Source organism: Tripterygium wilfordii, chromosome 2 (genome assembly GCF_013401445.1).
Source record: "Tripterygium wilfordii isolate XIE 37 chromosome 2, ASM1340144v1, whole genome shotgun sequence".
In the NCBI taxonomy this organism is placed as follows: domain Eukaryota; kingdom Viridiplantae; phylum Streptophyta; class Magnoliopsida; order Celastrales; family Celastraceae; genus Tripterygium; species Tripterygium wilfordii.
Window position 1 is genome coordinate 8,200,096 of NC_052233.1, and position 27,922 is coordinate 8,228,017.

At 37.9% G+C, this 27,922-nt stretch overlaps 3 protein-coding genes across 3 annotated transcripts; all 3 read right to left on the bottom strand.

The window, feature by feature from the left end:
- Positions 1-1,048: 1,048 nt before the first annotated feature.
- Positions 1,049-4,235, bottom strand: LOC120005483 (BEL1-like homeodomain protein 8). The gene is made up of 5 exons (XM_038855123.1): positions 4,087-4,235; positions 2,813-3,670; positions 1,954-2,327; positions 1,810-1,870; positions 1,049-1,668 (listed from the first exon to the last, which is right to left on the bottom strand). The coding sequence occupies exons 2-5, from the start codon at positions 3,617-3,619 to the stop codon at positions 1,201-1,203; spliced, it is 1,710 nt and encodes a 569-aa protein (XP_038711051.1). The 5' UTR covers positions 3,620-3,670; positions 4,087-4,235; the 3' UTR covers positions 1,049-1,200.
- A 17,365-nt stretch (positions 4,236-21,600) lies between these two features.
- On the bottom strand, positions 21,601-25,662 carry LOC119980842 (kiwellin-like). The gene is made up of 3 exons (XM_038823642.1): positions 25,454-25,662; positions 24,138-24,500; positions 21,601-21,844 (listed from the first exon to the last, which is right to left on the bottom strand). Exons 1-3 carry the CDS (start codon positions 25,656-25,658, stop codon positions 21,768-21,770), a joined length of 645 nt encoding a protein of 214 aa, XP_038679570.1. The 5' UTR covers positions 25,659-25,662; the 3' UTR covers positions 21,601-21,767.
- LOC119980850 lies at positions 22,036-23,588 on the bottom strand. Its single transcript, XM_038823654.1, has 2 exons — positions 23,068-23,588; positions 22,036-22,765 (listed from the first exon to the last, which is right to left on the bottom strand). Exons 1-2 carry the CDS (start codon positions 23,537-23,539, stop codon positions 22,722-22,724), a joined length of 516 nt encoding a protein of 171 aa, XP_038679582.1. The 5' UTR covers positions 23,540-23,588; the 3' UTR covers positions 22,036-22,721.
- Positions 25,663-27,922: the final 2,260 nt, after the last annotated feature.

Genomic DNA, 27,922 nt, shown 5'->3' on the forward strand with positions numbered 1-27,922 from the left:
GAGACACCTTGATGAAGAAGCTGGGAGTACTGTTGAATATCCTCCACAGAGTACGGACAATCACCACTACATTCCCAGGAATAAATATGGTGATGATCCTGGAAATGATGGCTAAAACCCAGATACATGTGATGCCACTGTTTAGCTACTAGAGAGAATATATATACGTATAGTACTGTACATATTATAGTGTGTAATGTCATGTTATTTACTTCCATAAGTTTTTAGTATATCTTGTAGCTCTACCCTCTGTAATCCCAACCCTGTCCGTCAAAGATATTGTCCGTTTTGGGTTTATCCTTCTTGGGCTGTCTCATTTAACTACAAGATTAAGGAAAAAGCATCTTCAATGAATAGGAACATGGGCTTTTTCTTGTAAACCCACATCACATGGGTTAACCAATTAAGCAATGTGAGACATTAAGTCATTGGGATAATATCACTTTTGGGTACTAAATAATTTGACCCAATTCAATTCGGAAACTCATTTTCCAAACGTTTCAATTTGAGAATCGAAAAATTGAAATTGTTCTAAATTAGTCACTCGGTCCCTTTTGTACTTTTTATGAGTTTTGACCAAGTGACTAAGTTGAAACAATTTTGATTTTCCGATTCTCAACTTAAAACGTTAAAAAAATGAGTTCCCGAGTTGAACTAGATCAGATTATTCAATACCCAAAAATGCTATTACCCCTTGTGTCATGACACTATGTTGTCTCCACTCTCCACTGTGGAATATCGCATAGTTCAATTATGTATATATTTAAGTTTAATTATATTAACTTAACCACTTAGTATTAAAGAGACTGAACTTGCAACCACCAAGGCTGACCAAGTTGGCTGGAGGTGAATCATTCTCGTGGAAAAACCCAAGTTCAACTCTCCACAATCAACAAAGTATTTCACCTGCGCCTTAACAAGTATTTGGGGAGGATGAAGAGATTCAAGCATTCGAAATTTCCATGAACGAAGGTTCCGTTGATTCCCCATCAGAAAAATATCGGTCGACTTGCAATTGCCAATATTCTGGTAATAAACTGCTCACAAGTGACCATGAAACATATTAGTTATTACTTCTTCCGTTCCACATTAAACATGTTTGTTGATGACAATCAGTAATGCCTATTACATCAACCCTCCATTAGTCCCATATATATATATATATATATATATATATATCTACCATAACACATGCATCAATCAGCAAACAAGCCTTCGAAGCTCATCTTCCTGTTGTTGCAGTTGCTCCTGCAGTTGTGCACCATCAGTACCATGCCTTAAACCTAAAGTAAGAGAAACAGCTCCAAGTTCACCAATGTCAATCCCCCCACTTCTCTGGTATGGCAAGAAACCCATTAACGAGCCATCCATGATGGTTGAAACCTGGCATTCCACTCTTGACCTCTTCTCCTGACTTTGCCAATAATCATGTTCACTACCACCCCAGCATTCCAATTGCCGCCTGTCCAACATGGAACTTTTGCCAAGCTTGTTTGAGTATTGTTGTTCTGCATTGCATTTGGCTCCGCTAGTAAATTCAGCAGCACTTCTGCTATTCTTCCCATGATTTGGATTGTTTTCTGAAAAACCTTTCGTTTCGAGCATGTGTACCTCTTCGACCATGGGTTTCCACAGACGCACTCGGGCATTGATGAACCAATTTGACACCTGCATCAGTGCTATGCAATTAATGAATTTATACACCAAGCCGTTTCTATATAACAATTCTAATGACACAGCTGGAAACTAGCAGGTTTATACATATATATTGATCAACTACATATATGTACAAACAAGGATGACGCCTACCTGGTTTCGAGATAGACCTGTTTTAGTGGCTAACATTAGCTTATCCGTGTCCGTGGGGTACCTACAGAACACATCAATAGAGAATGGATCCACACAAACTTGCAGATTAACAGGGATGTATTAATATGAAAGAAGAAAACTCACGGATGAAGAAAATGCTCAAACAACCAAGCTCTGAGAACGGCTACTGCACGCTCTGGTAGGCCTCTCTGTGGCCTCCAGACATGAGGTCTACATAAGCCTGCGTTGCTTTGGTTCATGTATTTTACCCGTGAAAAACTCGTATCACTTTTGCTACTGCTAGTACCTGTGGTTGTGGATGGAAACTCCTCCCCCAAGCCATCAATAAGAAGCTTCACATGATCCGAGATAGCATTCTTGATAGACGAAAAATCATTCGAAACCTTCTTCAATGCAAATGAAACGTATGGTGTGGCATCACTAAGACCCACCACGGCTTCAAATGATGAAACCACCATTTGCATCTGCTGATGATATTGCTTATACATTCTGCATACCTATGCAATTAACCACAGTATGTACCAGTCACTGGATATTTCTTCAAAGGGTTGAAGGGGAAGGAACACTAACCAAGAAACATGAACCACAAAATGCACAAAAACATTGATAATTATTAGTGAAGGGTTTAGTTGAACGAGACAAATCAAGAGTAACAAAACCTCATTACTTGCCTATCACTTGAAGACTTCTTTTGTTAACTTCACATTCAAATACAAGAGTAAAACATGATTTGTTTCAACCCTTAATTATTCAACTCAATGTAGTTGGATGTCCCAAAAACCTATTTCAATGACAGAGAATGAAGGCATAAAATTTATTGACATTATCCCAATTTCAACCTTGCTAAACGAGTAAGCAAAATGATTTGATTGATCGACCACAAACAATAACAAAAGTTTTCATTAAAAACTCTAAAAAATTAAAGAAAAAAAAGGAAGGAAATTAATATGATAATTAAATTGAATTTAAAATATAAACCAACCTCCTCCTGCAGGTATTGAAGTTTGGCCTTGTTTTGTTGAAAATCCACCTTGTGAGGATCCTCACAACCCACTGCCTTAGCTTCTCTTTCGGCCATCTCCAATGCAATTGAAGCTGAAATACTTGCATGATCTTCTGATTGTTCCATGAGCATCACTCTTGAACCATCAATGTTAATATTACAAAACTCATTCAAAATCTCTTGCGCTGGCTTCAAGAATCTTGAACTCTTCAAAATCGTAGCATACCCAGTAAAAGGCCCTAGAGGACCAGTACCATTAAAGGATCTTCCGGACTTGACAGATTTGGAATAATCATAATGATAAGCCTCAGCAAGTTGTGATTCATGCAAATTACGCGGCGGATTCGACGAAAGAGAGAGAGATAACGCCTGAGAAGCAATACTAGCATGATCATCATTCGCCATGGAGGATTCAGGAAGAAGAACCAGTCCCTGTCCTTGACCATAAATTTCCTTGAGCCTTTCTTGATAAGAAGCCAGGTCTAGCCCTTGTGTTCCGTAGGAAGCCAAAGTAACAGCATCATCTTCATCGTAACCAAAATTAGGTTTGTGGTCAATCTCTCTACCTAGAGATGATGACTGATCAGCTGCATAATTCACTGCCATCCAATTATCATTGTTTTGATGGGGATCAAGGCTTCTCCAACCACCAAAAGCAGCTTCCCTCGGATTAGATTTTGAAGCGAAATTCAGCATTTCCGATGGATACAAAGTTGGAGTATAAAGAAAATTTGCATTCCTAACACTAATTCGATCTGGATTGGCCTCCAAATTATGGACCGACATATTTTTTTACCAAAGCTGCCCGTCAAACCAATCTGTTCACGCCCTGCAAGTCTGCAACACAATAATATTCTTAAATAAGCTCCACAACCCAGAAAAAATAAGATGGTTATGCATAATTATAGTGCGAAAGTAAATTCTTTTAAAAAAAACTTCAACTCTTCAGCAACAAAAAGAGATAAAAAATTTTTGAAAAAGAAAAAACTCGGAAGACGAAGTATATGTGTACGTATCGCATGAACCGCTGTAACCCTAGAAACATACGTATGCCCTAATCGCATCCCATAAGTGTAAAAAACTGTAGTAATCCCGCGCGACGGTACAGATCCCAGTTGCAAAGAGCACAAGAGCTTGGCGTTTACTTAACCATGAGGGAAATTTCTCCAGCATTAGGAATACATTATATACGTAGAATTAACATGTACCATGTAGCAATTCTTGCTGGAAAAAAGAAGGGTTAATAGAGTTACCTTAATCCTTAATACTCCAAACGGCCGATAGGGTATAGAGATCCAGAATTGGAGACCGAGCCGCCTACCAGAGAATCAGGAGCAATTACGGTTTGGACATGGTGGGAATGGACTACAGAGATGGAAACTGGGTGGAGAACAATAATTGACACTTTTGATAACTAGCTTGCTAGTATTAATCGCCGTTAAGTTTAACGACTAGAATGTGTGTTTTGAAAACCGAAAGATTCTTCTGGACGGGGAAAACGCCGTTACGTTGCTGGATTGGGTCCCCCTAAAATCAAAATTTCAATCACTTTTCTTAAGCTCGTAAACTTTTCTTTATAAAGGCAAATGGAAAATAATTTTAGTCGCTCTCAAATTAACCTTTTTTTTGTAAAATTATCTGGTTTCATAATATTTAATAGTTCAGTTTATTAATTTAGCTGTTGAGATAAATAAGATACATTTACGAAGAACGTTGCAGTGTTATTACAACTTTTTAAATAATAACTAAATTATTGTAGTTACTTTCTAGCTTTTTAATTATCATGCATAGTTACGACACTAATGATTACTCATTAGTAATTAAAAAGAAAAATCAAATCCAATCGTGTGTGTATTATTAAGCAGTTAATTAATCATTGTTTTCGCCAAGTTTCATTTGATCGAAGTTAGGAATATTGATTTACTATTTAACCTCACTTATTTAACCAAATTAATGCTAATACAGACCTGGACATGCACGCCATTTTATTACAAGGATCGAAGGGAAGACGAAACACCCCTTTGCCTTGTTTTGTTCCCCCGCAAGTCTGTCTGTCTGTCTGTCTGACTGATTGCATAGTCCCTTGGTCAGGACAAAACACTGTACAAACAGTTTGATGATTACGTCAGCATCAACTTTGTTCCACTCTATGCCGATTACCAATAAAAGAAAAGCCTGGTCTAAAAACTGTACGGATAGCACAACTCTCCACGTACTCCCTCTTCTTCTCCTACTGTAATAACTTGCACTCTCAGTAAATGATAAACTACGGATCCTAGTGCATGCAATATCCGCCGTTAGATTGCTTTTGATCGATCCGTCCATGTGGTGTTTACGAGACAAAAGGTCATAATGGGTTTACGTGTGGCTTTATCAGAAACTGGAAGTGCGAGACGTTTGTTCATTCCTCGGAGAATACACCAATAGTTTTGGCCGTTCGATTTTAGATCCGAGGGTGGTGTGAGAATCATGAATATTGGTGAAACTGGCAACCGTCTAATCGGGTGACAGAGACTTCAGTTTCTGAGGCTGTCAATCATGCACGTGGTCCGGAGTTAATATTTTTGGGGAAGAGAAATAAACGAGTGAGATCATAAACGTACAACACCGAGAATAAACCAATCTAGTAATCTACATGGCAAACTATGCACTGGATTATATCCACAGATATTGAACATTATATAATTAGTAAAATATTAATTATTGTTTTATAATCGTTAATATGTTTTTCATCGAATTCACAAGTCTAATCGTATATATTTTGATTTAAATAAAAATTAAATTCACCACAAAAATTTGGATTTATATTGAATGATAATGTTTTTTATCTTTTTAATGTTCAATTTAATTTTTGTATGAGACAAAAATATAGTTGAAACAAAACAGATCAATAATTTTTAAAAATTTTTCCCAAAATCTTATCACAAAGGCATGGGGGTGACCTAATAAGAACATGGCCTAATTCTCTTTGGAGGCTAGTAGCCAGTGCATGACAAGACGACTCTATCTAGGTAGACTAGTTTGCAACTCAATTTTTTCGTTAGTGTTAAAAATCAATATAAGAACATCCACAATGGACTTGGTATGGAACATTTCAAAACCTTTTCTTTTTGATAAATATAGCACTAGTAACTCACAATAAGAACAAAATGACACTTGAAAACATATAACAATTTTAACTATACTTCATATTTCGAGGGGCTCTAATGTGATGAAGAGTAATTTTATATGACTCACTCAACCAATTAATTGATGTCACATCATCTTTTATCTCTCTTTTATTTTTGTTTTTCTCTCTCTTGCGGGATTCACTAAACCAATTTTGTTTTTATTTTTATCTTTTGCGGAACCTATTGAACATTTACAATGTTTGCTTAAGAGTACCCATTGTGTGTATATTAGAGTGTAACATTTCATGATGATAAATATTGAGGAATTTGAAGTGATGGTTGTGGATGCTCTATAACTACTCTATCTGTAGTAACCGGATTTCGTCCGATCCGAAAAAGAAAAAATAGGAAAAGAACACAAAAAATGCAAAAGCTCATTTCTTTGACCTATAAGCACATAGATATTCATAATCCCTTTCTTGGATCCTTAAATACTCAAATCTTGACCCAATAAGATCAAATCTTAGAAAATATCTAAAAATAAGAGAATTGTTTTAATCTTTTTATTGTTTTTGCTAGAAGAATGGAAAAGTAAAAAATAAGAAAGAAAAAGCCAAGAATAAAAAGAAGGAGACAAAGAGAGAAATGTGGCACAAATTGGGGAAAGAATAAAAAGAAAGAGACAAAGAGAGAAATGTGGCACAAATTAGGGAAAGAAAAAGAATAAAAAGAAAGAGACAAAGAGAGAAATGTGGCACAAATTGGGGAAAGAAAAAGAATAAAAAGAAGGAGACAAAGAGAGAAATGTGGCACAAATTGGGGAAAGAAAAAGAATAAGAAGAGGGGAGAAGAGACTTTGTGGGGGAGGAAACAAAACAAAAAAAAAAGGAGAGGAAGAGAGGAGGCGTGAGAGAGAGGAAGAAAAAAAGGAGAGGCTTTGGCTTTTGGTGAAGAAAAACAAAAAAAGAAGAGAGGAAGAGAGGAAGAGAGGGGAGAGGAAGAAGAGAAGAAGAGAAGGAGAGAGGGGGAAAACCGATTCTTTGGATTTTTTTGGTAGAAGCTTCATACCCCTCATATCTTTCACTCAAGTATTGCTCTATTTACACTTGATTTCAATGTTTGATTCATTTTTAGCATCCTCGGATGTTGACTAAGAATAAACATGGTGTTTCTTGCATTCACCTTGGACATATGTGATGCTTGGGAGTGTTTTCGATACTAATATGTTGAGCCCTTTCTCTTTGCATTTTTTTTTTCTTCTATTTCTTGTTGGAAAAAGCGGGAGAGACCATATTTGGATTTGATTTTCTTGGTTTGGATACGTGTGAATCTCATAATGTGGTCTTGATTCGATTTAAATCTTGATTTACATTTGAGTATTCTATTTTTCCCTCTCTTTATGTTTGTTTTGTTGGACGAGGCTCGGGCTTGGATATTATTTGGACGAGTTGATGGAGGCTTGAGCAATTTCAAGATTTTGTTTGGTTTATTACAATTTGTGTATATTTGGCCCCCCATATTGTGTAATTTATCTTATTCATGTCGATTTGTATAATTTCGACATTTATTATTTGGATTATTTGTACAAGTGTGGATTATGAATATATAGGCTTAAAATTGAATATAGGTCATTTCAATTAAAGAAATCATAAGTTGATTTCCTTTATTTGAATTACGAACCTTATTTGATTTCATTTATGAATTTGCCATAAGTTGGCAATAATAGGTTAAATTGATAGATGACACTTTTCCAAATAATCATTTATACCATAAGTTGGTATTTAAAATTAAACCTACCAAAAGTTGGTATGTCATTTTATCATTTATGCCATAAGTTGGTATTTAAAATTAAACCTACCAAAAGTTGGTAGGTCATTTTATCATTTATGCCATAAGTTGGTATTTAAAATTAAACCTACTAAAGTTGGTAGGGCATTTTATTAAATAAACCATAAGTTGGTATCTAAAATTAAACCTACCAAAAGTTGGTAGGACATTTTATCATTAACACCATAAGTTGGTGTTCAAAATTAAACCTACCAAAAGTTGGTAGGACATTTTATCGTTAACACCATAAGTTGGTGTTTTAAAATTAAATCTATCAAAAGTTGGTAGTGTGTCTCCAAATAAAAAAACTATCATAAGTTGATAGTAATATTACAATTTTTTTTAATGCTATCATAAGTTGATAGTATTCTTACAAATCTTTTCCCAAAACTATCATAAGTGGATAGTGTTATTTTAAACCTATTTTCAAATAAAAACTATCATAAATTGATAGTAATATTCCAAGCTTTTTTTTTCAAACACTATCATAAGTTGATAAGTGTGTTGAAAGTAATAATTCAAACTTTAACAATTACACCTTGCAAAGAGCAAGTTTCCATAAGATAGCCATTAGATTAATCCGGGTAACCGTTTTCAAACGGGAGTTGTGGGGTGCCTAACACCTTCCCCACACTCAATCGATCCCCGTACCCTTTTCTCTGGTTCGCAGGTCTTTTCGGTGTCCAATTGCACCTTAAATCAATTGGTGGCGACTCTAAACATTTTTCATCCTCCAACGCCGGTCCGCGTCGTGACCCCGGTTGCGACAACTGGCGACTCTGCTGGGGAAATCAGGTTTTTTAAACCTAAGAGGGTCAAGCCCATATGATTAAATTGATTGGCTACGGTTGCTTCTTTTTGTATGATTAATTGTTTGTTTCCTTTATATGTCAGAGATGTTGATTTATTTTGTTGTGGTAAAGTATTTGTCATCTCATACATTTACACTCACTGTAGCCTACCAGCTGGGCTCTACCCTTAGTATTAGAGAGGGTTGACCACTATTCTCGTGAGATTCCGTCTCCGCATGGATAGTGGAAGATATCCTCACCGGATCGACTTCCCTTAAAAGTTAAGGGAGGAGCTTTTGTCCCAATAGTTGGGATTTTAAAAGCAACATGATCTGGGACCTCGCGGAGTAGTTAGATAAACTTACCCCTGCACTTTATAATGCCCTAGATCCATGGCCGAAACCTCCAGAAATTTAGGTTACCCCATGTAATGGCATGTTTTATTTTTGTGTGATTTATTCATTTGCGGCTGATGTTTTGTTGTATACATTCTTAATTGGGATTTTAGTGCATCATTAATCATAGCTTTCAAGAAGCAACATTGTCACCCCTATCAGACTCGCCTACAATCAAGAATTATTGAGAATATGGAGCAGGAAATGGGTGACATAGTCAGAATCAGGATATAGCTGAAATCAAAGAACAAATGGTCTTATTGATGAAGAATATGGCGTTGCTGATGAAAGGAAAGGGAGTAGCTGAAAATTCTGAAATGCTAGAGATTCCTGAGAATCATCTGCACCAGGAAATACCAACTTACCCACCCGGGTTTACTCCTATTCGTAATCAGCCTTTGCCTGGTTTGCATCAACATCAGTATGTTTCCCAACAGGCAACCACTCAGAACCCGACATATATTCATCCAGTTGAGACCTATGTGCATGATAATCCCTTCCCAGTCGATGCTAGAGCAGTGAATGAGGGAGTTCAGAATGAAGAAAATAACTCAATAGTTTCCATTAAGAAGTTGGAAAAGAGATTAAGAGTCATGAAGGGTTTTAATGTTTCAGGGATGTTGAATCCGGCCAATTTGTGCCTTGTGAAGAATCTGAATATTCCGCATGATTTTGTACTACCAAAATTCAGTTTGTTTGATGGCACTGGAGTTCCATTGGATCATCTAACGATGTATTGTCGACGTATGCAGCCATATGCAAGCAATGAGAAAGTGTTGATGCATTATTTCCAAGATAGTCTGATTGGGGCAGCTCAAAGGTGGTTCAATACCCTTAATCCCTCATCAGTAGCTTCGTGGGAGGATTTGGCTGAAGCGTTTATGAAGCAATATAAGCACAATGAAGAGAAGATCCCTACCATTTATGATCTGCAGAATACAACAATGAAGAGTGGGGAAAGCTTCAGGGAGTTTGCTCATCGATGGAGGGATTTGGCAGCTCAGATAATTCCACCACTATCAGAGAAGGATTGTTGAATGCTTTTATTGATGCTCTCCAGGAACCTTATACTTCCAACTTGGCGGGCGGTGGCCACAATAACCTAGCTGATATGATACAAGCAGGAGAACGAGTTGAACGATGTATGAAGAGAGGTACTCTGCATTATCCCACCCTTGATAAACCGGACCCAGCTAAAGGAAGTAAAGGCAAAAAGACTGAAGTGCATTCTGTAAATTTTGATCCCGCTGTTTATGGTGCGCTTACTTCAGACTATCGCCCTAGAAGCAATTCCCCAAGGATGTCAAGTCCAGGAGCCTATTATAACCATAACCATAACCACACCCAGAATCCTTATCCACCCCGATTCAACGCACCATCACCCAATCAATACCCACAAAACCCAAACACTTACCAAAACTTCCAAAAACCAAACACTTATCAAAATTTCCAAAGCCCAAACACTTACCAAAGTCCTCGTCCAAATTTCCAAAACCAAAGACCCAGACGGCCCGTTGAGCATTTCGATCCTTTGCCCATAACCTATGCTGAATGTTTCACGAAACTTCAAGCGCAAGGAGCGGTAGCTCCTGTTCCGGGACGGGTCCACCAATCTCCATATCCCCATTGGTATGACCCTAATAGCACATGCTTATATCATGGAGGCGCACCCGGGCACTCAACTGAAAGTTGTCTACAATTCAAAAGGATAGTCCAGGGGATGATTGAAGCGAAATGGCTGGATCTTACTGCAATCAATAAACCCAATGTCAACAATAATCCATTGCCTAATCATGAGAAGGAGGGGGTGAATGCCATTGAAGAATTTTGTGCTTCAAAAAGATGGGTTTCAGAGATTGCAATGTCGTTGGGCCAGTTGTTTATGGTGTTGAGGAAAGAAGGATTGGTCGAAGAGATAGCAGTGGATATGTCCGTTCAACGTGGAATTTTTGATGCCATGAAGACTTGTGAGTTCCATAAAGGACAAAAGGGGCATGCTATTGAGAATTGTTATGAGAAGGTACAAGAGTTGATGGATTTGAAGATAATAAAGTTTGAGGTGAAAGGTCAATCAAATGAAGTCAATGTCCTAGGAGGTTACTACCAAGGACCAAGGCCGAATTACGTGAAACCTTTTGTTTTGCAATACTCTATAGAGGACAAGCCAGTGACTGTGATTCCGAGGATAGATACTTTGTACAAGAATGATAAGGCTGTGCCATGGAATTATGAAGCAGAAGCTAGTGGAAAGCAAGAAGAAGTGGTAGATAATATTTCTGGCATTGGTGGAGTTACCCGGAGTGGGAGATGTTACACGAGAAATGAGACAGAAGGGAATCTAATGGTGGACCTTGAAGCAGAGCGTAAAAGGAAAGGGAAAGCAATACCTGAGGTTGAAGAGTCAGGTTTTATTCCAGAAGAAGGTCTTTTTGTGCGCCCAGAAGAGAAAAAGAAAGTTGTAACTGATGTGGAAGTTCAGGAGTTCCTGAAAATTATTCGGCAGAGTGAGTACATGGTGGTGGATCAATTGAAGAAAACCCCTGCAAAGATTTCGATCTTGGAGTTGATAATGAGTTCTGAACCACATCGACAAGTCTTGACGAGAATGTTAAACCAGGCATATGTATCAGACAAGATTCCTACAGACTCTTTCAATGGCATTGTGGGAAATGTGTTGGCCACCCATTTGTTGTCCTTTACTGAAGATGATATTCCGCCTGAAGGGATGGGGCACAACAAAGCTTTGCATATTTCCGCCATGTGCCGTGGAAAGGAATTAGCAAGTATCCTGGTGGACAATGGGTCATCCCTCAATATTTTACCAAAGGAGACTTTTGAGAAGCTACCAATTGACAGATCTTATTTAAGACAAGTACCAATGGTAGTGAGGGCATTCGACGGAACACGTAGAGAGATTATGGGAGAAATTGAAATACCTTTACAGGTTGCAAGCGTAACGTTCAATGTGCCGTCTGTGGTAATGGATATCTCACCAACCTATAGTTGCCTGTTGGGACGCCCTTGGATTCACACTGCTGGAGCTGTTCCATCATCGTTGCACCAAATGCTCAAATTTGTTTATGATGGAAGGGTTTACATAGTGAAGGGTCAGTCAGAATGGATGGTTGCCAGCTTGTCTAATAGTTCTCCTATTGATGCTCCGACAGAGGGGATTCAGAGTTCATTCCAATCTTTTGAAATTGCTAGTGCTAGCTATGGGAAGGAAGGACTTTCTCCCCTAAAGCCACAAATATCAAAGGTTACGAAGAATGTAGCAAAATTTATGTTGAAAAAGGGGTTTCGCCCAGGAGAAGGACTCGGTAAGAATCGACAGGGAATTAAGAAGCCAGTAGAAATGGTGAAACATCCAGAACGCTGGGGTTTGGGTTATAAGCCAACTAGGGTTGACAGAAATCGTGTGCAAGCAGAAAAACAGGCGAAGAGGCTTGCCCGTCTGGAAGGAAAGGAATTGGAAGTTGAAAAGAAACCGATTCCCTGGCTTTATGACAGTTTTGTGTATGGAGGGATGCAAAACAAGATAAGTTTGACTGACACTGGGGCAGTTTTTGGAAAACTGTCATTTCAAAACTCGACTGGTGTAACTAGGGCGATTTTGGCAAATATATGTGATCAGTTTGAAAAATTCCAAGTTGCTGTGATGGAAGGGGAACAGAGTTCAGCTGCTAGACCTTGCTTTGTCATCTCGCGTCCTTCAAATTTCAAACTTAGCAACTGGACCAGTTTGGAGCTCCCAGTATCTCTCAAGAACCTGCAAGAGTAATCCCGAGTGCACTACCATCGTGGGCCTAGCTCACGGCTTTCGTTTGGGTCTTTTGTAATGAGCATGCTTTACTTTGCTTTCAATAGATTTTATAGTATGGCGATTGCATGTTCTATCTTTGTTCACATTTCCTTTTTCCATGAAATGAAAATCTCTTGATAGTCATCCATATTCATGTTTCTTCATTTCCATTCAAGTGTTATTCTCCATTCTCAAAACCACTTTCATTCATTTCTTTAACAGGATTGAAAATGATGATAATAAAGAGGACGAACTTAATGACCCAGATTTTGATGCACCCATTAGCAATGTTGAATCTGACTATGAAATAGACGAAGAAATTGAGATTTTTCCTGAGATATTAAGACAAGTCAATCAAGAAGAGAAAATAATACAGCCGCATCAAGAGTTAACTGAAGTCGTGAATTTGGGAACTGAAATGGAGAAAAAGGAAGTCAAGGTAGGAGCTGCCTTTGAAGGAGAAAGCAAAAAGAAGTTGATAGATTTATTGCATAGTTACCAGGATGTCTTTGCATGGTCTTATCAGGACATGCCGGGTCTTGATACAAACATTGTTGTTCATAAGTTGCCATTAATTCCAGAATGTACCCCTGTGAAACAAAAATTGAGGAGAATGAAAGTAAACATGTTGTTGAAGATAAGAGATGAAGTGAAGAAGCAGTTTGATGCTGGTTTCTTGGCAGTGGCTCGATATCCAAAATGGGTGGCGAATATTGTACCTGTCCCCAAAAAAGATGGCAAAGTTCGGATGTGTGTCGACTATAGAGACCTTAATCGCGCAAGCCCGAAGGATAACTTCCCTCTTCCTCACATTGATGTTTTAGTGGATAATACAGCCAGACATTCTACCTTCTCTTTCATGGATGGATTTTCGGGTTACAATCAGATCAAGATGGCACCAGAAGATCGCGAGAAAACAACTTTTATTACTCTATGGGGAACTTTCTGTTATAAAGTCATGCCTTTTGGTTTGAAGAATGCCGGTGCCACTTATCAAAGGGCCATGGTCACTTTGTTTCATGATATGATGCATAGAGAAGTTGAAGTATATGTCGATGATATGATAGCAAAATCCAAAGAAGGTGAAGATCATATTGTGAATCTCCAGAAGTTGTTTGATCGATTAAGGAAGCATCAATTGAAGTTGAATCCAGCTAAGTGCACATTTGGGGCAACCTCGGGGAAGTTGTTAGGTTTCATTGTAAGCAGGAAAGGAATCGAAGTAGATCCTGATAAAGTGAAGGCGATCTTGGAGATGTCACCCCCTCGGACAGAAAAGGAGGTTAGGGGTTTCTTGGGAAGATTGAATTACATTGCCAGATTCATTTCATAGTTGACGGCTACTTGTGAACCTATCTTTAAATTGTTGCGTAAAAGTAACTCTACTGAGTGGAATGAAGATTGTCAGGTAGCCTTCGAAAAGATCAAGCAATACTTGAAAAGTCCTCCAGTGTTGATGCCTCCTGTGGCTGGCAGGCCGCTTATTCTCTATTTGACTGTCTCAGATAGTTCGATGGGATGTGTGCTCGGACAACATGACTCATCAGGAAGGATAGAGCATGCCATTTATTACTTAAGCAAGAAGTTTACCAGTTGTGAAGCAAATTATTCGATGTTAGAGAAGACTTGTTGCTCGTTGGTTTGGGCTGCGCATCGACTTAGACAATACATGCTTTATCACACTACATGGTTGATTTCCAGGATGGATCCTATCAAGTACATTTTTGAGAAACCTTCTCTTTCAGGGAGGATAGCTAAATGGCAAATGTTATTATCAGAATATGATATTTTATATGTCACACAGAAGGCAACCAAGGGGAGTGCAATAGCAGATTATTTGGCAGAGGGAGCGATTGATGATACTCAAACTATGGATTTGAAATTTCCAGATATTGATGTCATGACTGTGTCGATAGAAGAAGAGAATCAAAAGAATTTGGCAAAATGGACTATGTTGTTTGATGACGCTTCTAATATTATAGGATGCGGAATTGGTGCAGTGTTAATATCACCTGAAGAGAAGGTTATACCGTTTACAGCTAAGTTGTATTTCGAATGTACCAACAATGTGGCTGAGTATGAAGCATGTACGATGGGAATTCAAGCTGCCATTGATATGGGGATTAGGAGGCTACAGGTTTATGGTGATTCACAGTTGGTGATTAGGCAATTGAATGACGAATGGGAAACCAAAGATGACAAGCTTATTCCATACTACCAGCATATCAAAAAATTAATCAAGTTTTTTGATTGGGTGGAGCTGGATTATATCCCAAGGGGAGAAAATCAAATAGCAGATGCTCTGGCAACTCTGGCAGCAATGTTTGATGTAGACCCAAAAGGGGAAGTGCAGGTGATTAAAATCGAGAAACGAGAAGTTCGAGGTTACTGTTTAAATTTGGAGGGAGAGCCTGATGGTAAACCGTGGTATCATGATATTCAACAGTACATTGAGAAGAAGGAATATCCATCAGGAGCATCAGAAAATGATAAGCGTACCATCAGGAGATTGGCGGGATCTTTCTTCTTGAGTGGAAATGTTCTTTATAAAAGGAATGATGGGATAGTTTTCTTACGATGTGTTGATATTGCTGAGGCTAAGCAAATCATGGAGGAAATTCATGAAGGGATATGTGGGACTCATTCTAGTGGATATGCAATGGCAAGGAAGATTATACGTGCAGGGTATTATTGGTTAACCATGGAGAGGGATTGTATAAGTTATGCAAATAGATGCCACAAGTGTCAGATTAATGCAGACAGGACACATGTTTCCGTTAATCCATTACATGTGTTGACGTCACCATGGCCTTTCTCTATGTGGGGATTAGATGTCATCGGTTCAATTGAGCCAAAGGCTTCTAATGGGCATCGTTTCATTTTGGTTGCCATTGATTATTTTACCAAATGGGTGGAGGCTGCTTCATATTCTAATGTGACGAGTAGCGTGGTTGTTCGGTTTTTGAGGAAAGAGATTGTTTGTCGATATGGAGTCCCGGAAAGAATTATTACTGATAATGGCACGAATTTCAATAGCAAAATGGTGAAAGGTTTTTGTGACCAGTTCAAAATTCGTCATCATAATTCGACGCCATACCGACCAAAGATGAATGGGGCTGTTGAGGCGGCGAATAAGAATATCAAGAAGATCATCAGGAAGATGACAGAGAATTACAAAGATTGGCATGAGAAGCTCCCTTTTGCTCTATATGGTTATCGGACATCAATACGCACATCTACCGGGGAGACTCCTTTCTCTTTGGTGTATGGTATGGAAGCAGTTTTGCCTATCGAAGTGGAGATTCCATCCCTTCGAGTAGTTCTGGAGGCAGGTTTGGAAGAATCAGAATGGACTCGAACGAGATATGAGCAGTTGAATTTGATAGAAGAACGAAGATTAAGAGCAATTTGCAAAGGGCAATTGTATCAAAGAAGATTGATGAAAGCACATAATAAGAAAGTTCGGCCTCGCAGCTTCAGGGGGGGAGAGTTAGTGTTGAAGATGATTTTGCCACCTCAAAAGGATCACCGAGGGAAGTGGACACCGAATTATGAGGGACCATATGTGGTGAAAAAAGCTTTTGAAGGAGGAGCATTAATATTGACAAGAATGGATGGAGAAGAATTGCCTAATCCGGTGAATGCAGACGCCATCAAAAAGTATTACCCCTAGCAAAAAAAAAAAAAAAAAAAAAAAAAACTCGCTAGATTGAAAACCCGAAAGGGCGATCTAGGCAAAAATTAGAGTAAAAAGCTCGCTAGATTGAAAACCCGAAAGGGCAGTCTAGGCAAAAATTAGAGCAATAAAAATCCCGCTGGAGTGAAAATCCCCCGTGGGCGCTTCAGGCAAAAATTAGGGAAAAAAAGAAAAGTCTCTACTATAGTGAAAACCCTTCATGGGAGCTTCAAATAATATTGAGATCAGAAGGGTGTGGTGAAAGCAACTAAGGGGAATGAGGCAGAGGCCTTTCGAGGATTTGAGATGAATATAAGGAAATACAATGAATGACAGATGGCGAGGCTGTACACAGGTGAGTTGGCTATGTTCAGGGGTATGCATGATGAGGCTGCGAAGGAGACGAGTGATATGGAAGTAGTCAGATTCAATAATTGCAAAATGGGGGCACACAAAACTGGGGCAGTTTTGTGCGGAATCGGAATTATTTCATTCATATCTTGCAAAGATTTCTGCTATTTCCTTTGTTTCTAACCTTCTGGAATCATATACGTACCTCGTCAGTTTCTCTTGTTATCTATCCATTTTAATAAAATGCTCTGAGGTCATTCATTTCTGAGTTCCTAATTCATTGATTGTTTTCATCAAAATTTTGATTGCTTGCGCAAAATTCTCATATAGTACAAGCATCGCCATGCTATTGAATTTATTTGAAATTGAGTAAAGTAATAAAAGAATTATGACAAGTGCATTAGGATATTGTTCTTCACAGGGACTTGAAAGATTTTGGTGTTCTTGGCTATGACGGAGCTAAAGGAAATTAAATGACGCTAAAAGGCATGGGGGAGTCGGAGAGATTGTGGTGTTCTTAACTCTAGGAGGGCTAAAAGAAATTAAATGGCGTTAAAAGGCATTAGTGGAGGCCAGGGAGATTTTGTTTAGCATTAAAGATACGTCGGATTTGATGGAAATCAGATGTAAACAGTAAATCGATGGGAAGATCAGACAAAAGAGAATGAAAGATACAAGAATAAGGGTAACATGGCAGATTGAAGATAGGATGGAATCAAAAGATGCAGTCTTCTCATGAGGGATAATGGCAGGATGATAGGGGTGATGGTGCTGACGACAATTAACCGAAGTCGAATTTTCAAAATGAAAAAATAAAATACAATTTCTCTTCATACATTCATACACTCATGGATATTTTCTTGCATAAAGTTCACACAAACATTTGGCCAAGCCGGGAATGGCCTCGTGATCCCGTGCCCTTTATTTTTCTGCACCAACATTTGGCCAAGCCGGGAATGGCCTCGTGATCCCGTGCCCTTTATTTTTCTACTACCAACATTTGGCCAAGCCGGGAATGGCCTCGTGATCCCGTGCCCTTTATTTTTCTACTACCAACATTTGGCCAAGCCGGGAATGGCCTCGTGATCCCGTGCCCTTTATTTTTCTGCACCAACATTTGGCCAAGCCGGGAATGGCCTCGTGATCCCGTGCCCTTTATTTTTCTGCACAACCATTTGGCCAAGCCGGGAATGGCCTCGTGATCCCGTGCCCTTTATTTTTCTGCACCAACATTTGGCCAAGCCGGGAATGGCCTCGTGATCCCGTGCCCCTTTATTTTCTTGCACAAACAGTTGGCCAAGCCGGGAATGGCCTTGTGATCCCGTGCCCCTTTATTTTCTTGCACAAACAGTTGGCCAAGCCGGGAATGGCCTTGTGATCCCGTGCCCCTTTATTTTCTTGAACAAACATTTGGCCAAACCAGGAATGGCCATAGTGATCCCGTGTATTTCAATTCTCGTACGAAACTCGGTTGACTACGCCTTTGTTTGCCTTTTATTTCATAAAGGACATACAAAGGGGGGCAGCTGTAGTAACCGGATTTCGTCCGATCCGAAAAAGAAAAAATAGGAAAAGAACACAAAAAATGCAAAAGCTCATTTCTTTGACCTATAAGCACATAGATATTCATAATCCCTTTCTTGGATCCTTAAATACTCAAATCTTGACCCAATAAGATCAAATCTTAGAAAATATCTAAAAATAAGAGAATTGTTTTAATCTTTTTATTGTTTTTGCTAGAAGAATGGAAAAGTAAAAAATAAGAAAGAAAAAGCCAAGAATAAAAAGAAGGAGACAAAGAGAGAAATGTGGCACAAATTGGGGAAAGAATAAAAAGAAAGAGACAAAGAGAGAAATGTGGCACAAATTAGGGAAAGAAAAAGAATAAAAAGAAAGAGACAAAGAGAGAAATGTGGCACAAATTGGGGAAAGAAAAAGAATAAAAAGAAGGAGACAAAGAGAGAAATGTGGCACAAATTGGGGAAAGAAAAAGAATAAGAAAGGGGAGAAGAGACTTTGTGGGGGAGGAAACAAAACAAAAAAAAAAAGAGAGGAAGAGAGGAGGCGTGAGAGAGAGGAAGAAAAAAAGGAGAGGCTTTGGCTTTTGGTGAAGAAAAACAAAAAAAGAAGAGAGGAAGAGAGGAAGAGAGGGGAGAGGAAGAAGAGAAGAAGAGAAGGAGAGAGGGGGAAAACCGATTCTTTGGATTTTTTTGGTAGAAGCTTCATACCCCTCATATCTTTCACTCAAGTATTGCTCTATTTACACTTGATTTCAATGTTTGATTCATTTTTAGCATCCTCGGATGTTGACTAAGAATAAACATGGTGTTTCTTGCATTCACCTTGGACATATGTGATGCTTGGGAGTGTTTTCGATACTAATATGTTGAGCCCTTTCTCTTTGCATTTTTTTTTTCTTCTATTTCTTGTTGGAAAAAGCGGGAGAGACCATATTTGGATTTGATTTTCTTGGTTTGGATACGTGTGAATCTCATAATGTGGTCTTGATTCGATTTAAATCTTGATTTACATTTGAGTATTCTATTTTTCCCTCTCTTTATGTTTGTTTTGTTGGACGAGGCTCGGGCTTGGATATTATTTGGACGAGTTGATGGAGGCTTGAGCAATTTCAAGATTTTGTTTGGTTTATTACAATTTGTGTATATTTGGCCCCCCATATTGTGTAATTTATCTTATTCATGTCGATTTGTATAATTTCGACATTTATTATTTGGATTATTTGTACAAGTGTGGATTATGAATATATAGGCTTAAAATTGAATATAGGTCATTTCAATTAAAGAAATCATAAGTTGATTTCCTTTATTTGAATTACGAACCTTATTTGATTTCATTTATGAATTTGCCATAAGTTGGCAATAATAGGTTAAATTGATAGATGACACTTTTCCAAATAATCATTTATACCATAAGTTGGTATTTAAAATTAAACCTACCAAAAGTTGGTATGTCATTTTATCATTTATGCCATAAGTTGGTATTTAAAATTAAACCTACCAAAAGTTGGTAGGTCATTTTATCATTTATGCCATAAGTTGGTATTTAAAATTAAACCTACTAAAGTTGGTAGGGCATTTTATTAAATAAACCATAAGTTGGTATCTAAAATTAAACCTACCAAAAGTTGGTAGGACATTTTATCATTAACACCATAAGTTGGTGTTCAAAATTAAACCTACCAAAAGTTGGTAGGACATTTTATCGTTAACACCATAAGTTGGTGTTTTAAAATTAAATCTATCAAAAGTTGGTAGTGTGTCTCCAAATAAAAAAACTATCATAAGTTGATAGTAATATTACAATTTTTTTTAATGCTATCATAAGTTGATAGTATTCTTACAAATCTTTTCCCAAAACTATCATAAGTGGATAGTGTTATTTTAAACCTATTTTCAAATAAAAACTATCATAAATTGATAGTAATATTCCAAGCTTTTTTTTTCAAACACTATCATAAGTTGATAAGTGTGTTGAAAGTAATAATTCAAACTTTAACAATTACACCTTGCAAAGAGCAAGTTTCCATAAGATAGCCATTAGATTAATCCGGGTAACCGTTTTCAAACGGGAGTTGTGGGGTGCCTAACACCTTCCCCACACTCAATCGATCCCCGTACCCTTTTCTCTGGTTCGCAGGTCTTTTCGGTGTCCAATTGCACCTTAAATCAATTGGTGGCGACTCTAAACATTTTTCATCCTCCAACGCCGGTCCGCGTCGTGACCCCGGTTGCGACACTATCAAACGCACCCACAGTCATGGAGAGTCAATTGTTGTGGTATGATTGCAACTTGTCAACTAGATCGAAATTACTTCTTTGAAATCTTCTAAAATCATGGAGAGTCAATTATTGTGGTATTTGAAACCATGAAGAACAAAAGCACGAGGAACCACAACGGAGCCTTTGTTCTTTTAGGCAATCCCTCATTTCCCAGCATACTTTGTTGATTGATCAGGATGTGAAAGCAAATCAAAGTAGGGACAATCGGAGACAAAGAATATCATCTTAAATTATTCTCGTTTCTCTATTTAGTGATGGACAACCATCCAACAACATAAATCCCCTTATATTGGATTTAAATGAGGATCAGTCATTTGACTCTGAACCATCAACATGCCCCAGGTTTGGAACATGGTGCTTCAAACAGACGAATAACTTCTTTTCATCCGGGTCCCTCCCACTTGTTTTTGTGTTCGTATAGCCGCCCAGGCCCACGGGCTTTTTTCAGATAATTTACTTCCAACGAAAGTGCTCTCGAACATGGTGCTTCGGCCCGGATGAGGGCCCCTTAACAGAAATATTTGGCCTATTTATTAAAATTTTTGTGAAGGGGATTCGAATCATGATCATTAAGGTGATAGATCATTATTATCACTCAAACTAATGATTTGGTGTATCTATTTATCAAATTTTAAAATATAGAAAATTGGACGTCTATGATTAACATTATTAAAACAACAATAACTTTTATTGCCGGAGTTCTCAACCCTACTTCGGTCTGGAGTTGACACGTATGGCCTAAAAACACGAATCCCAATTTTCTCTAGCACGACTAAATTTGGGCTGCGTGACAGGGGCAACATTGTTCAAATAGTGTGGTCATTTAGGCACCTCACAATCTCACATTGATGGTTTGCAGAAGTAAATTATGTGTGTGCAATTCATGTCCATCATCAAACAATAGTAATAGAAAGCTTTTCCTTCTTATATAGATCTATTACATTATATTATGTTGAAGATATTCTTATTCTTATATAGATATATTACATTATATTATGTTGAAGATATTCTTATTCTTCCCTTACTGCAATCTGTTCTTGAAACCATTTCATATTATTCGATTTTATTGCATATAAAATCTGAAAATTGTTCATCATCACCTGATGAAGCAGTCTCTGATCATATTATTCGATTTTATTACATATATGTAAGGAGACGGGCATTAGCTAAAGTAGAGGCTAGCTAGGCCATGGACCAAGAAACATCGACAACGCCACGACCCTTGTTGAGGCCTAAAGCATCCCAAACAGCATCAGATCCTGTTAGGACAAAAAGTCCCACATCGGTTATCGAAGGGTCTTGTATCCAGCATATAAGCTGGTGCAAGCCTTCAAACACTTGTCAAGCCTTTTCCTTATGGAAGGGGCTTGGAACTGCCACGGCCCAATGGGCCGAGATGGTGGGGAGGCTTGGCTTGGGTTTGTGCCGTGCTGGGATTTTCTACATGGTATCGGAGCTTTCTGGTCTAGTACTCTTGAGGGAAGTCTGTTTATTAAGAAGACTGCAGTTTTGATGCAAAAAGACCAAAAATGCTCATGTAGACCACTTTGAATTCTAAGAACTCTAGCCATATTTAGAAGAGTTTGGTGTTTTCTTTCCACTATCCCATTTTGTTGTGGAGTGTAAGGACAAGATTTTTGATGGATAATTCCTTGTTCTAAATAAAAATCTGTCATAAGAAACTCTTTTCCATTATCAGATCTTAATATTTTAACTCTTTTATTAAACTGAGTTTGAACTAGGTTAATGAAACCTTTTATATATTTTCTTGTCTCATCTTTAGATTTTAAGAGATAAACCCAAACCATTCTAGAATGGTCATCAACAACAGTAAGGAAATATCTATAGCCATCTATGGAGGTTGTGGAATTTGGACCCCAAATGTCCATGTGAACCATGTCAAAACAAGATGAAGACAGAGAGTTACTAATAGAAAATGGAAGTCTCTTCATTTTTCCAAATAAACATTCATTACAATCTTCTTTATTTCTACCCAAAATAGTTGGTAGCATTTGGCTTACAGCATGAGAGGGATGACCCAGTCTCATGTGCCACAATCTACTGGTAGAAACAGAAAAAACATTACTAGAGGACAAAATGTTATGTTCTTCATCAGGATTGAAGACATAAAGCCCCTTAATCATGCTGCCCATGCCAGTTTTCTTCAAGGTGACTGGATCCTGCAGTGCACACTTGTGTTTAGAAAACAGGACATCATGATTATTGAAAAGTGTGAGTTTACTCACAGAGATTAAATTAAAGGAAAAATTAGGGACACAAAGAACATTTTTCAGTGTGATTTGTGGTGTAAGTTTGACAGTGCCTATATGACTTATCTGATGTTTTTGACCATTTGGTAGTGTAACATAGGAATCATGAATGATATGTGATGTATGAAATAATGATATGTGACAAGCAACATGATCAGAAGCTCCAGTATCCACTATCCATTTAGTAATATGCTGTGTAGGATTAGTTATACCTGAAATTGCAGAAACTGAAGCTGCATGGTGCTGAGAAGAGTCCCCATTTACTTTTGTTTTGAGAAACTCAATGATCTGATTGCATTGATTGTTGGTGAGATCCATTTGTTGATTGCTGGACTCCTCAGAATGAGAAGTGACTTGATTAGCAGAATAGGATCTACCATTGTTGTTGGGTTTCTTCCTTGGAGGAAAGCCAAACAATCTAAAACATTTTTCTGTGTTATGGTTGTCTTTTCTGCAATGCTTGCAGTACATGCCCTCCTTCGAGCTTTTTGTTGTACTTTCAGAGTCCCTTCTTGGTCCTCCTGTGTTGTGCTTGAAAGGCTGTTTAGAAGGGAAATTGTTGGCTTTTGTGAAAGCCATAGCCAGAGGAGTCTCTACAGTGGACTCTGTCAAATGCATCTGTTGCTTGCCTTCTTCTTGTCTAATTAAATTGAATGCTGTATGCACATCTGGAAAAGGAGACATTAGAAGAATTTGGCTGCTTACATGATGAAAGGTGTCATTTAAACCCACTTCTCAATCCTTACCACTTTATTCCAAGTGATTTTTCTGTTAACAAATTGATCTCTGTAGATCTTACAGGGACCAATTACATACCATGTAGAAAATCCCAGCACGGCACAAACCCAAGCCAAGCCTCCCCACCATCTCGGCCCATTGGGCCGTGGCAGTTCCAAGCCCCTTCCATAAGGAAAAGGCTTGACAAGTGTTTGAAGGCTTGCACCAGCTTATATGCTGGATACAAGACCCTTCGATAACCGATGTGGGACTTTTTGTCCTAACACTCCCCCGCACTCGTGGACTGGGTATCAAAGCCCAAGGCCCAACGAGTGGACTTCTTATCGGGGACGAGCGCACACCTGCTCCGATACCATGTAGAAAATCCCAGCACGGCACAAACCCAAGCCAAGCCTCCCCACCATCTCGGCCCATTGGGCCGTGGCAGTTCCAAGCCCCTTCCATTTGGAAAAGGCTTGACAAGTGTTTGAAGGCTTGCACCAGCTTATATGCTGGATACAAGACCCTTCGATAACCGATGTGGGACTTTTTGTCCTAACAGATCCATCAACAATATTGTTCCTACAGGGTGGCTGTCCAGCATGATCTGCATCGCAGCCGTTCTCGGAGTCACACTCGTCAACAACCTTCACCACAACACTTCTTCCATTACTAGCATTTATCCTTATATTCCTCCCACACCTAGACCCACCATTATACCATCCCGTCGACAAAGCCACCACGCGCTCTGTTTTCTCGTGCCATCTCTCGTCACTCTCCGAGGGTGCACCTCCATCACCACCTTTGCTGAAGTCGTTTAAAGTCAGAAGGGCTTTTGTGGAGGAAGTGACCGGCGGAGAGCATTTGTATTTTTTGTATGAATTACCACCGCATGTGAGGGTGCCGGAGGACTGGCAACCACCTCCGCCTGTTAAATTATACCTTCAGCAAGTGGTAGTAGGACTAGTCAAACTTTAATGTCGCACACATATGTAAGCAACCGACCTCACTAGTTTTTCTCCTACTATCCCAAATGATGAAGGATATGTGGTTGCTCTAGTGTTGAAAAACATCAGACTCAATCCGTGCACCATTTTGATGTATCAAAATTTTTTTAAAAATGTAAAAAAATGAAAAATATGTGGTATTTAGCATGACGAATCTAAAGGTATATTTTTGTTTCAACATGAAAAGTATGACAATTCTAAATCGTTAAATATAAAGTTAAAACATTCGATTTTCAATCATGATAAAATTGATTTTTGTTTGGAATAAAAAAAATATATAGTTGGATTCCTCATGTTGAATACTACATATTTATGATTTTTTCATATTTTAAAAAAAATTTGGTGCACCAAAATGGTGTTGTGGTACACTAGACCTGCCTCCAATCTAAAGATGAAATGAACGCACATAATTTAATGAGTCATGTGAGACCAATGATTTCAATGAGTAATGTGCATTTGAAAAATATGTGGTATTTAGCAATACGAATCTAAAGATATATTTTTGTTTTCAACATGAAAATGTATGACAATTCTAGAGCATTAAATATAAAGTCAAAAGATTCAATTTGATGAAATTGATTTTTGTTTAGAATAAAAAAATATACATTGTTGGATTCGTCATGTTAAATACTGCATATTTATGATTTTTCATATTTTAAAAAAAATTTGGTGCACCAAAATGGTGCAGTGATACACTAGATCTACCCTCCAATGATTTCACATGAGTAATGTGAGTTTATCACATGGGATAGTTGGAAGGAAAAAAAAAACCAAGATCCTTCACATTTTTTATAAATATGTGGTAGACACTATTCATGAAAAAAAAAACATGGTATATATTAATTAAACAGAACTCCTTATAAAAAAAAAAGACCTGGAGCGGGGTTGGCATTGCTGCATATGTGGGTCCCAACATCGGGATCGTCATTACATTTGCTGGTGATGCAAATGAGTTGGCCTGAGCAGTCATCTAGGGTTCGGCATGGACCGTTGCAGGAGGAGATGGCATGGGAAAGAAATGGGAAGGAAATGGTGATGGTGATGAAGAAAGCAAGCATAAGTGAAACTGTATTTGCCATTTGAGAAGGAGAAATAGTTAATTGTGTGAGTTTGATGATAAAGGAAGGGATATATATAATTATATATATATAGAGAGAGAGAGAGGTATTAATTAAGCTAGTGGTTGGGCTGGGCCATAGTTCCAAACATAGACGAGAGTATTGACTACGGCGTTTACTTTAACATATTGACTGATGCACTTAAGAGCATCCACAATGATACTATATTTAACATTGTTAAAAACACTCTTTGGAAAAATATAGTGTTATATCATCACAATGGATAGAATGAAGTGTATCTCAAATACTTGAAATGTTACTTTTTTTATAAGTATAGCGTTACATGCACACAACGGGTAAGAAATGACACTTGAAAATTTAGTTGTGGAAAAAGAATACTTGAAAGTTGGAGTATATATATAGTTGATGAATAGTGAAGAGAGATGATGAAAAGGAAGAGAGGGATGATGAAAAGGAATAGAGAGGTGTTGAAAAGGAATAGAGAGGTGTTGAAAAAGAAGAAAAAGAAAATGAGTATGGAGTGTTAGAATGTATGGAGTGTTGATGAATAGTGTATATTGTGGATTTACTCATCCAATTAAATTGTGCCATGTATGAGAGAGGAGAAGAGATAGAATGGTTTTTGAGTGCTGGATATTACAATGACCATTGTAGATGCTCTAACACAGCAATTCCAAACTACGAGAAAGCAACGTTTACTTTTACATATTAGCTTTGTGACCAATGCAATTGGGCACTTATAAAACAAGTGTCATTATCAAGAAAGTGTGTTTTCAATTGTTCATTTTCATCCATTGTAGAACCTAGCACTCTAAATTTTCCATAAAGTTCACTTTTGAACACTTAAAAAATATGTTTCAAGTGTCCATTGGACATGCTCTTACAATGGTGCAAGTTTAATGTCCCTAACAAAATTAATTCTAAGTCTCACCTCTATTACATAAAAAGTCAAGTCAAACACGTATTCTAATACAACCATATTAGCAAAACAAGTCTTCCAATACAATCATATCAGCAAAACACAAATTTCTATATATTTTCTCTTCCCACCCAACATGGAGGCCAACAACATTCTATTCCTCCATATTATCCACAACAAAATTACACCAAAACACAAAATACCAATACATCCACATCAGCAAAACACTTCTTTCAATACGGTCACATCAACAAAAGATAATATCTTTGTTGGCCTAATAATTACATACCATTGCAAGTGTCCTTACACAGCAATCAGTGGCGGTACTAATGGGGCATGTGGTTGTTGTTTTGAGGGGGAGAATGAGGGTGAAATGAGGGTTGAATTAGAGATTATCTTGTTTGGTTGAGTTTTGAAGGATTGAATCCCAAATTCATTTCACCCTCTATTTCTCCCTTGTGGAGAATAATAATCAAGCTCATCAAAATGGTGAGAATGACTATTCTCCACAAGAGAGAATGAGTTTTGATGTGTAAAAGACTTTTGTACCTTTATTATAAAATATTATTTTATTTTCTAAAAAGGAAAAAAGGTAATATGAAAATTATACTATTAATATTCTCACACTCATGATCGCTCTTTATTTTATACCAAACATGACTATGCTCACCCCATACTCATCTCACACTCACAGCGCACTCATCCCCTCCTCATCTCATGCTCGCCTCATACAATTATCAACCAAATGCCCCGTAAGGGGCTACAACCCTAAATTTTTTAAAAAAAATATAAAGTACTACTATATAACAAAAATTCTTTTATGTAAATCAATTTTGTGGACACAAAATCCAATGATTGTAATAAAAGACAACAAAAGTAAGGGCCCACATATTTGTTGTTGGACCCACTACATATATGGTTGAAACAAATTCACAAAGTTTGGTCCACACTTTTGGTTAGTATACACATTTGCAAGTGCTCTAAGAACAATCACCATGGATAGTATTTGATGTCTCTTTTAATGGGCCATGAAAAAGAAATGGTCTCCAATAGATAGAATTTGTTGGGCCCAACTTGCAAGCATGGAATATGATTAGCCTTCATGCTGGTTTCAAATACGAGCCCTACTTAAACTACACTCGTAAATACATCAAAAATCAATATTGGATTTCACATCTATTATACCAAAAATTAAGTTAGCGTATTTACATTATTATACCAATACATGTAATATTTAATTCTCATTCTCAATCACCCTAGCAAAACACTTCTCTCAATACATCTTGTTGTCCCCAATAATATTGTTTCCCTTGCCCTAGGGCTATGGTATGGATGGCGTACGATT

Coding starts and splice junctions, on each gene's coding strand:
- LOC119980850 (XM_038823654.1), bottom strand. CDS start 23,539: ATGTCTCCTTTTCCAGATGTGCATACAGCATTCAATTTAATTAGACAA. Junction 22,766..23,067: donor TTCAGTTTCTGCAATTTCAG/GTATAACTAATC, acceptor TGTGCACTGCAG/GATCCAGTCACCTTGAAGAA.
- LOC119980842 (XM_038823642.1), bottom strand. CDS start 25,658: ATGGCAAATACAGTTTCACTTATGCTTGCTTTCTTCATCACCATCACC. Junction 24,501..25,453: donor CAATGCCAACCCCGCTCCAG/GTCTTTTTTTTT, acceptor ATAATTTAACAG/GCGGAGGTGGTTGCCAGTCC. Junction 21,845..24,137: donor TAGGAACAATATTGTTGATG/GATCTGTTAGGA, acceptor TTGTCCTAACAG/GATCTGATGCTGTTTGGGAT.
- LOC120005483 (XM_038855123.1), bottom strand. CDS start 3,619: ATGTCGGTCCATAATTTGGAGGCCAATCCAGATCGAATTAGTGTTAGG. Junction 2,328..2,812: donor TTCAATACCTGCAGGAGGAG/GTTGGTTTATAT, acceptor TTAATTGCATAG/GTATGCAGAATGTATAAGCA. Junction 1,871..1,953: donor TTTGAGCATTTTCTTCATCC/GTGAGTTTTCTT, acceptor TGTGTTCTGTAG/GTACCCCACGGACACGGATA.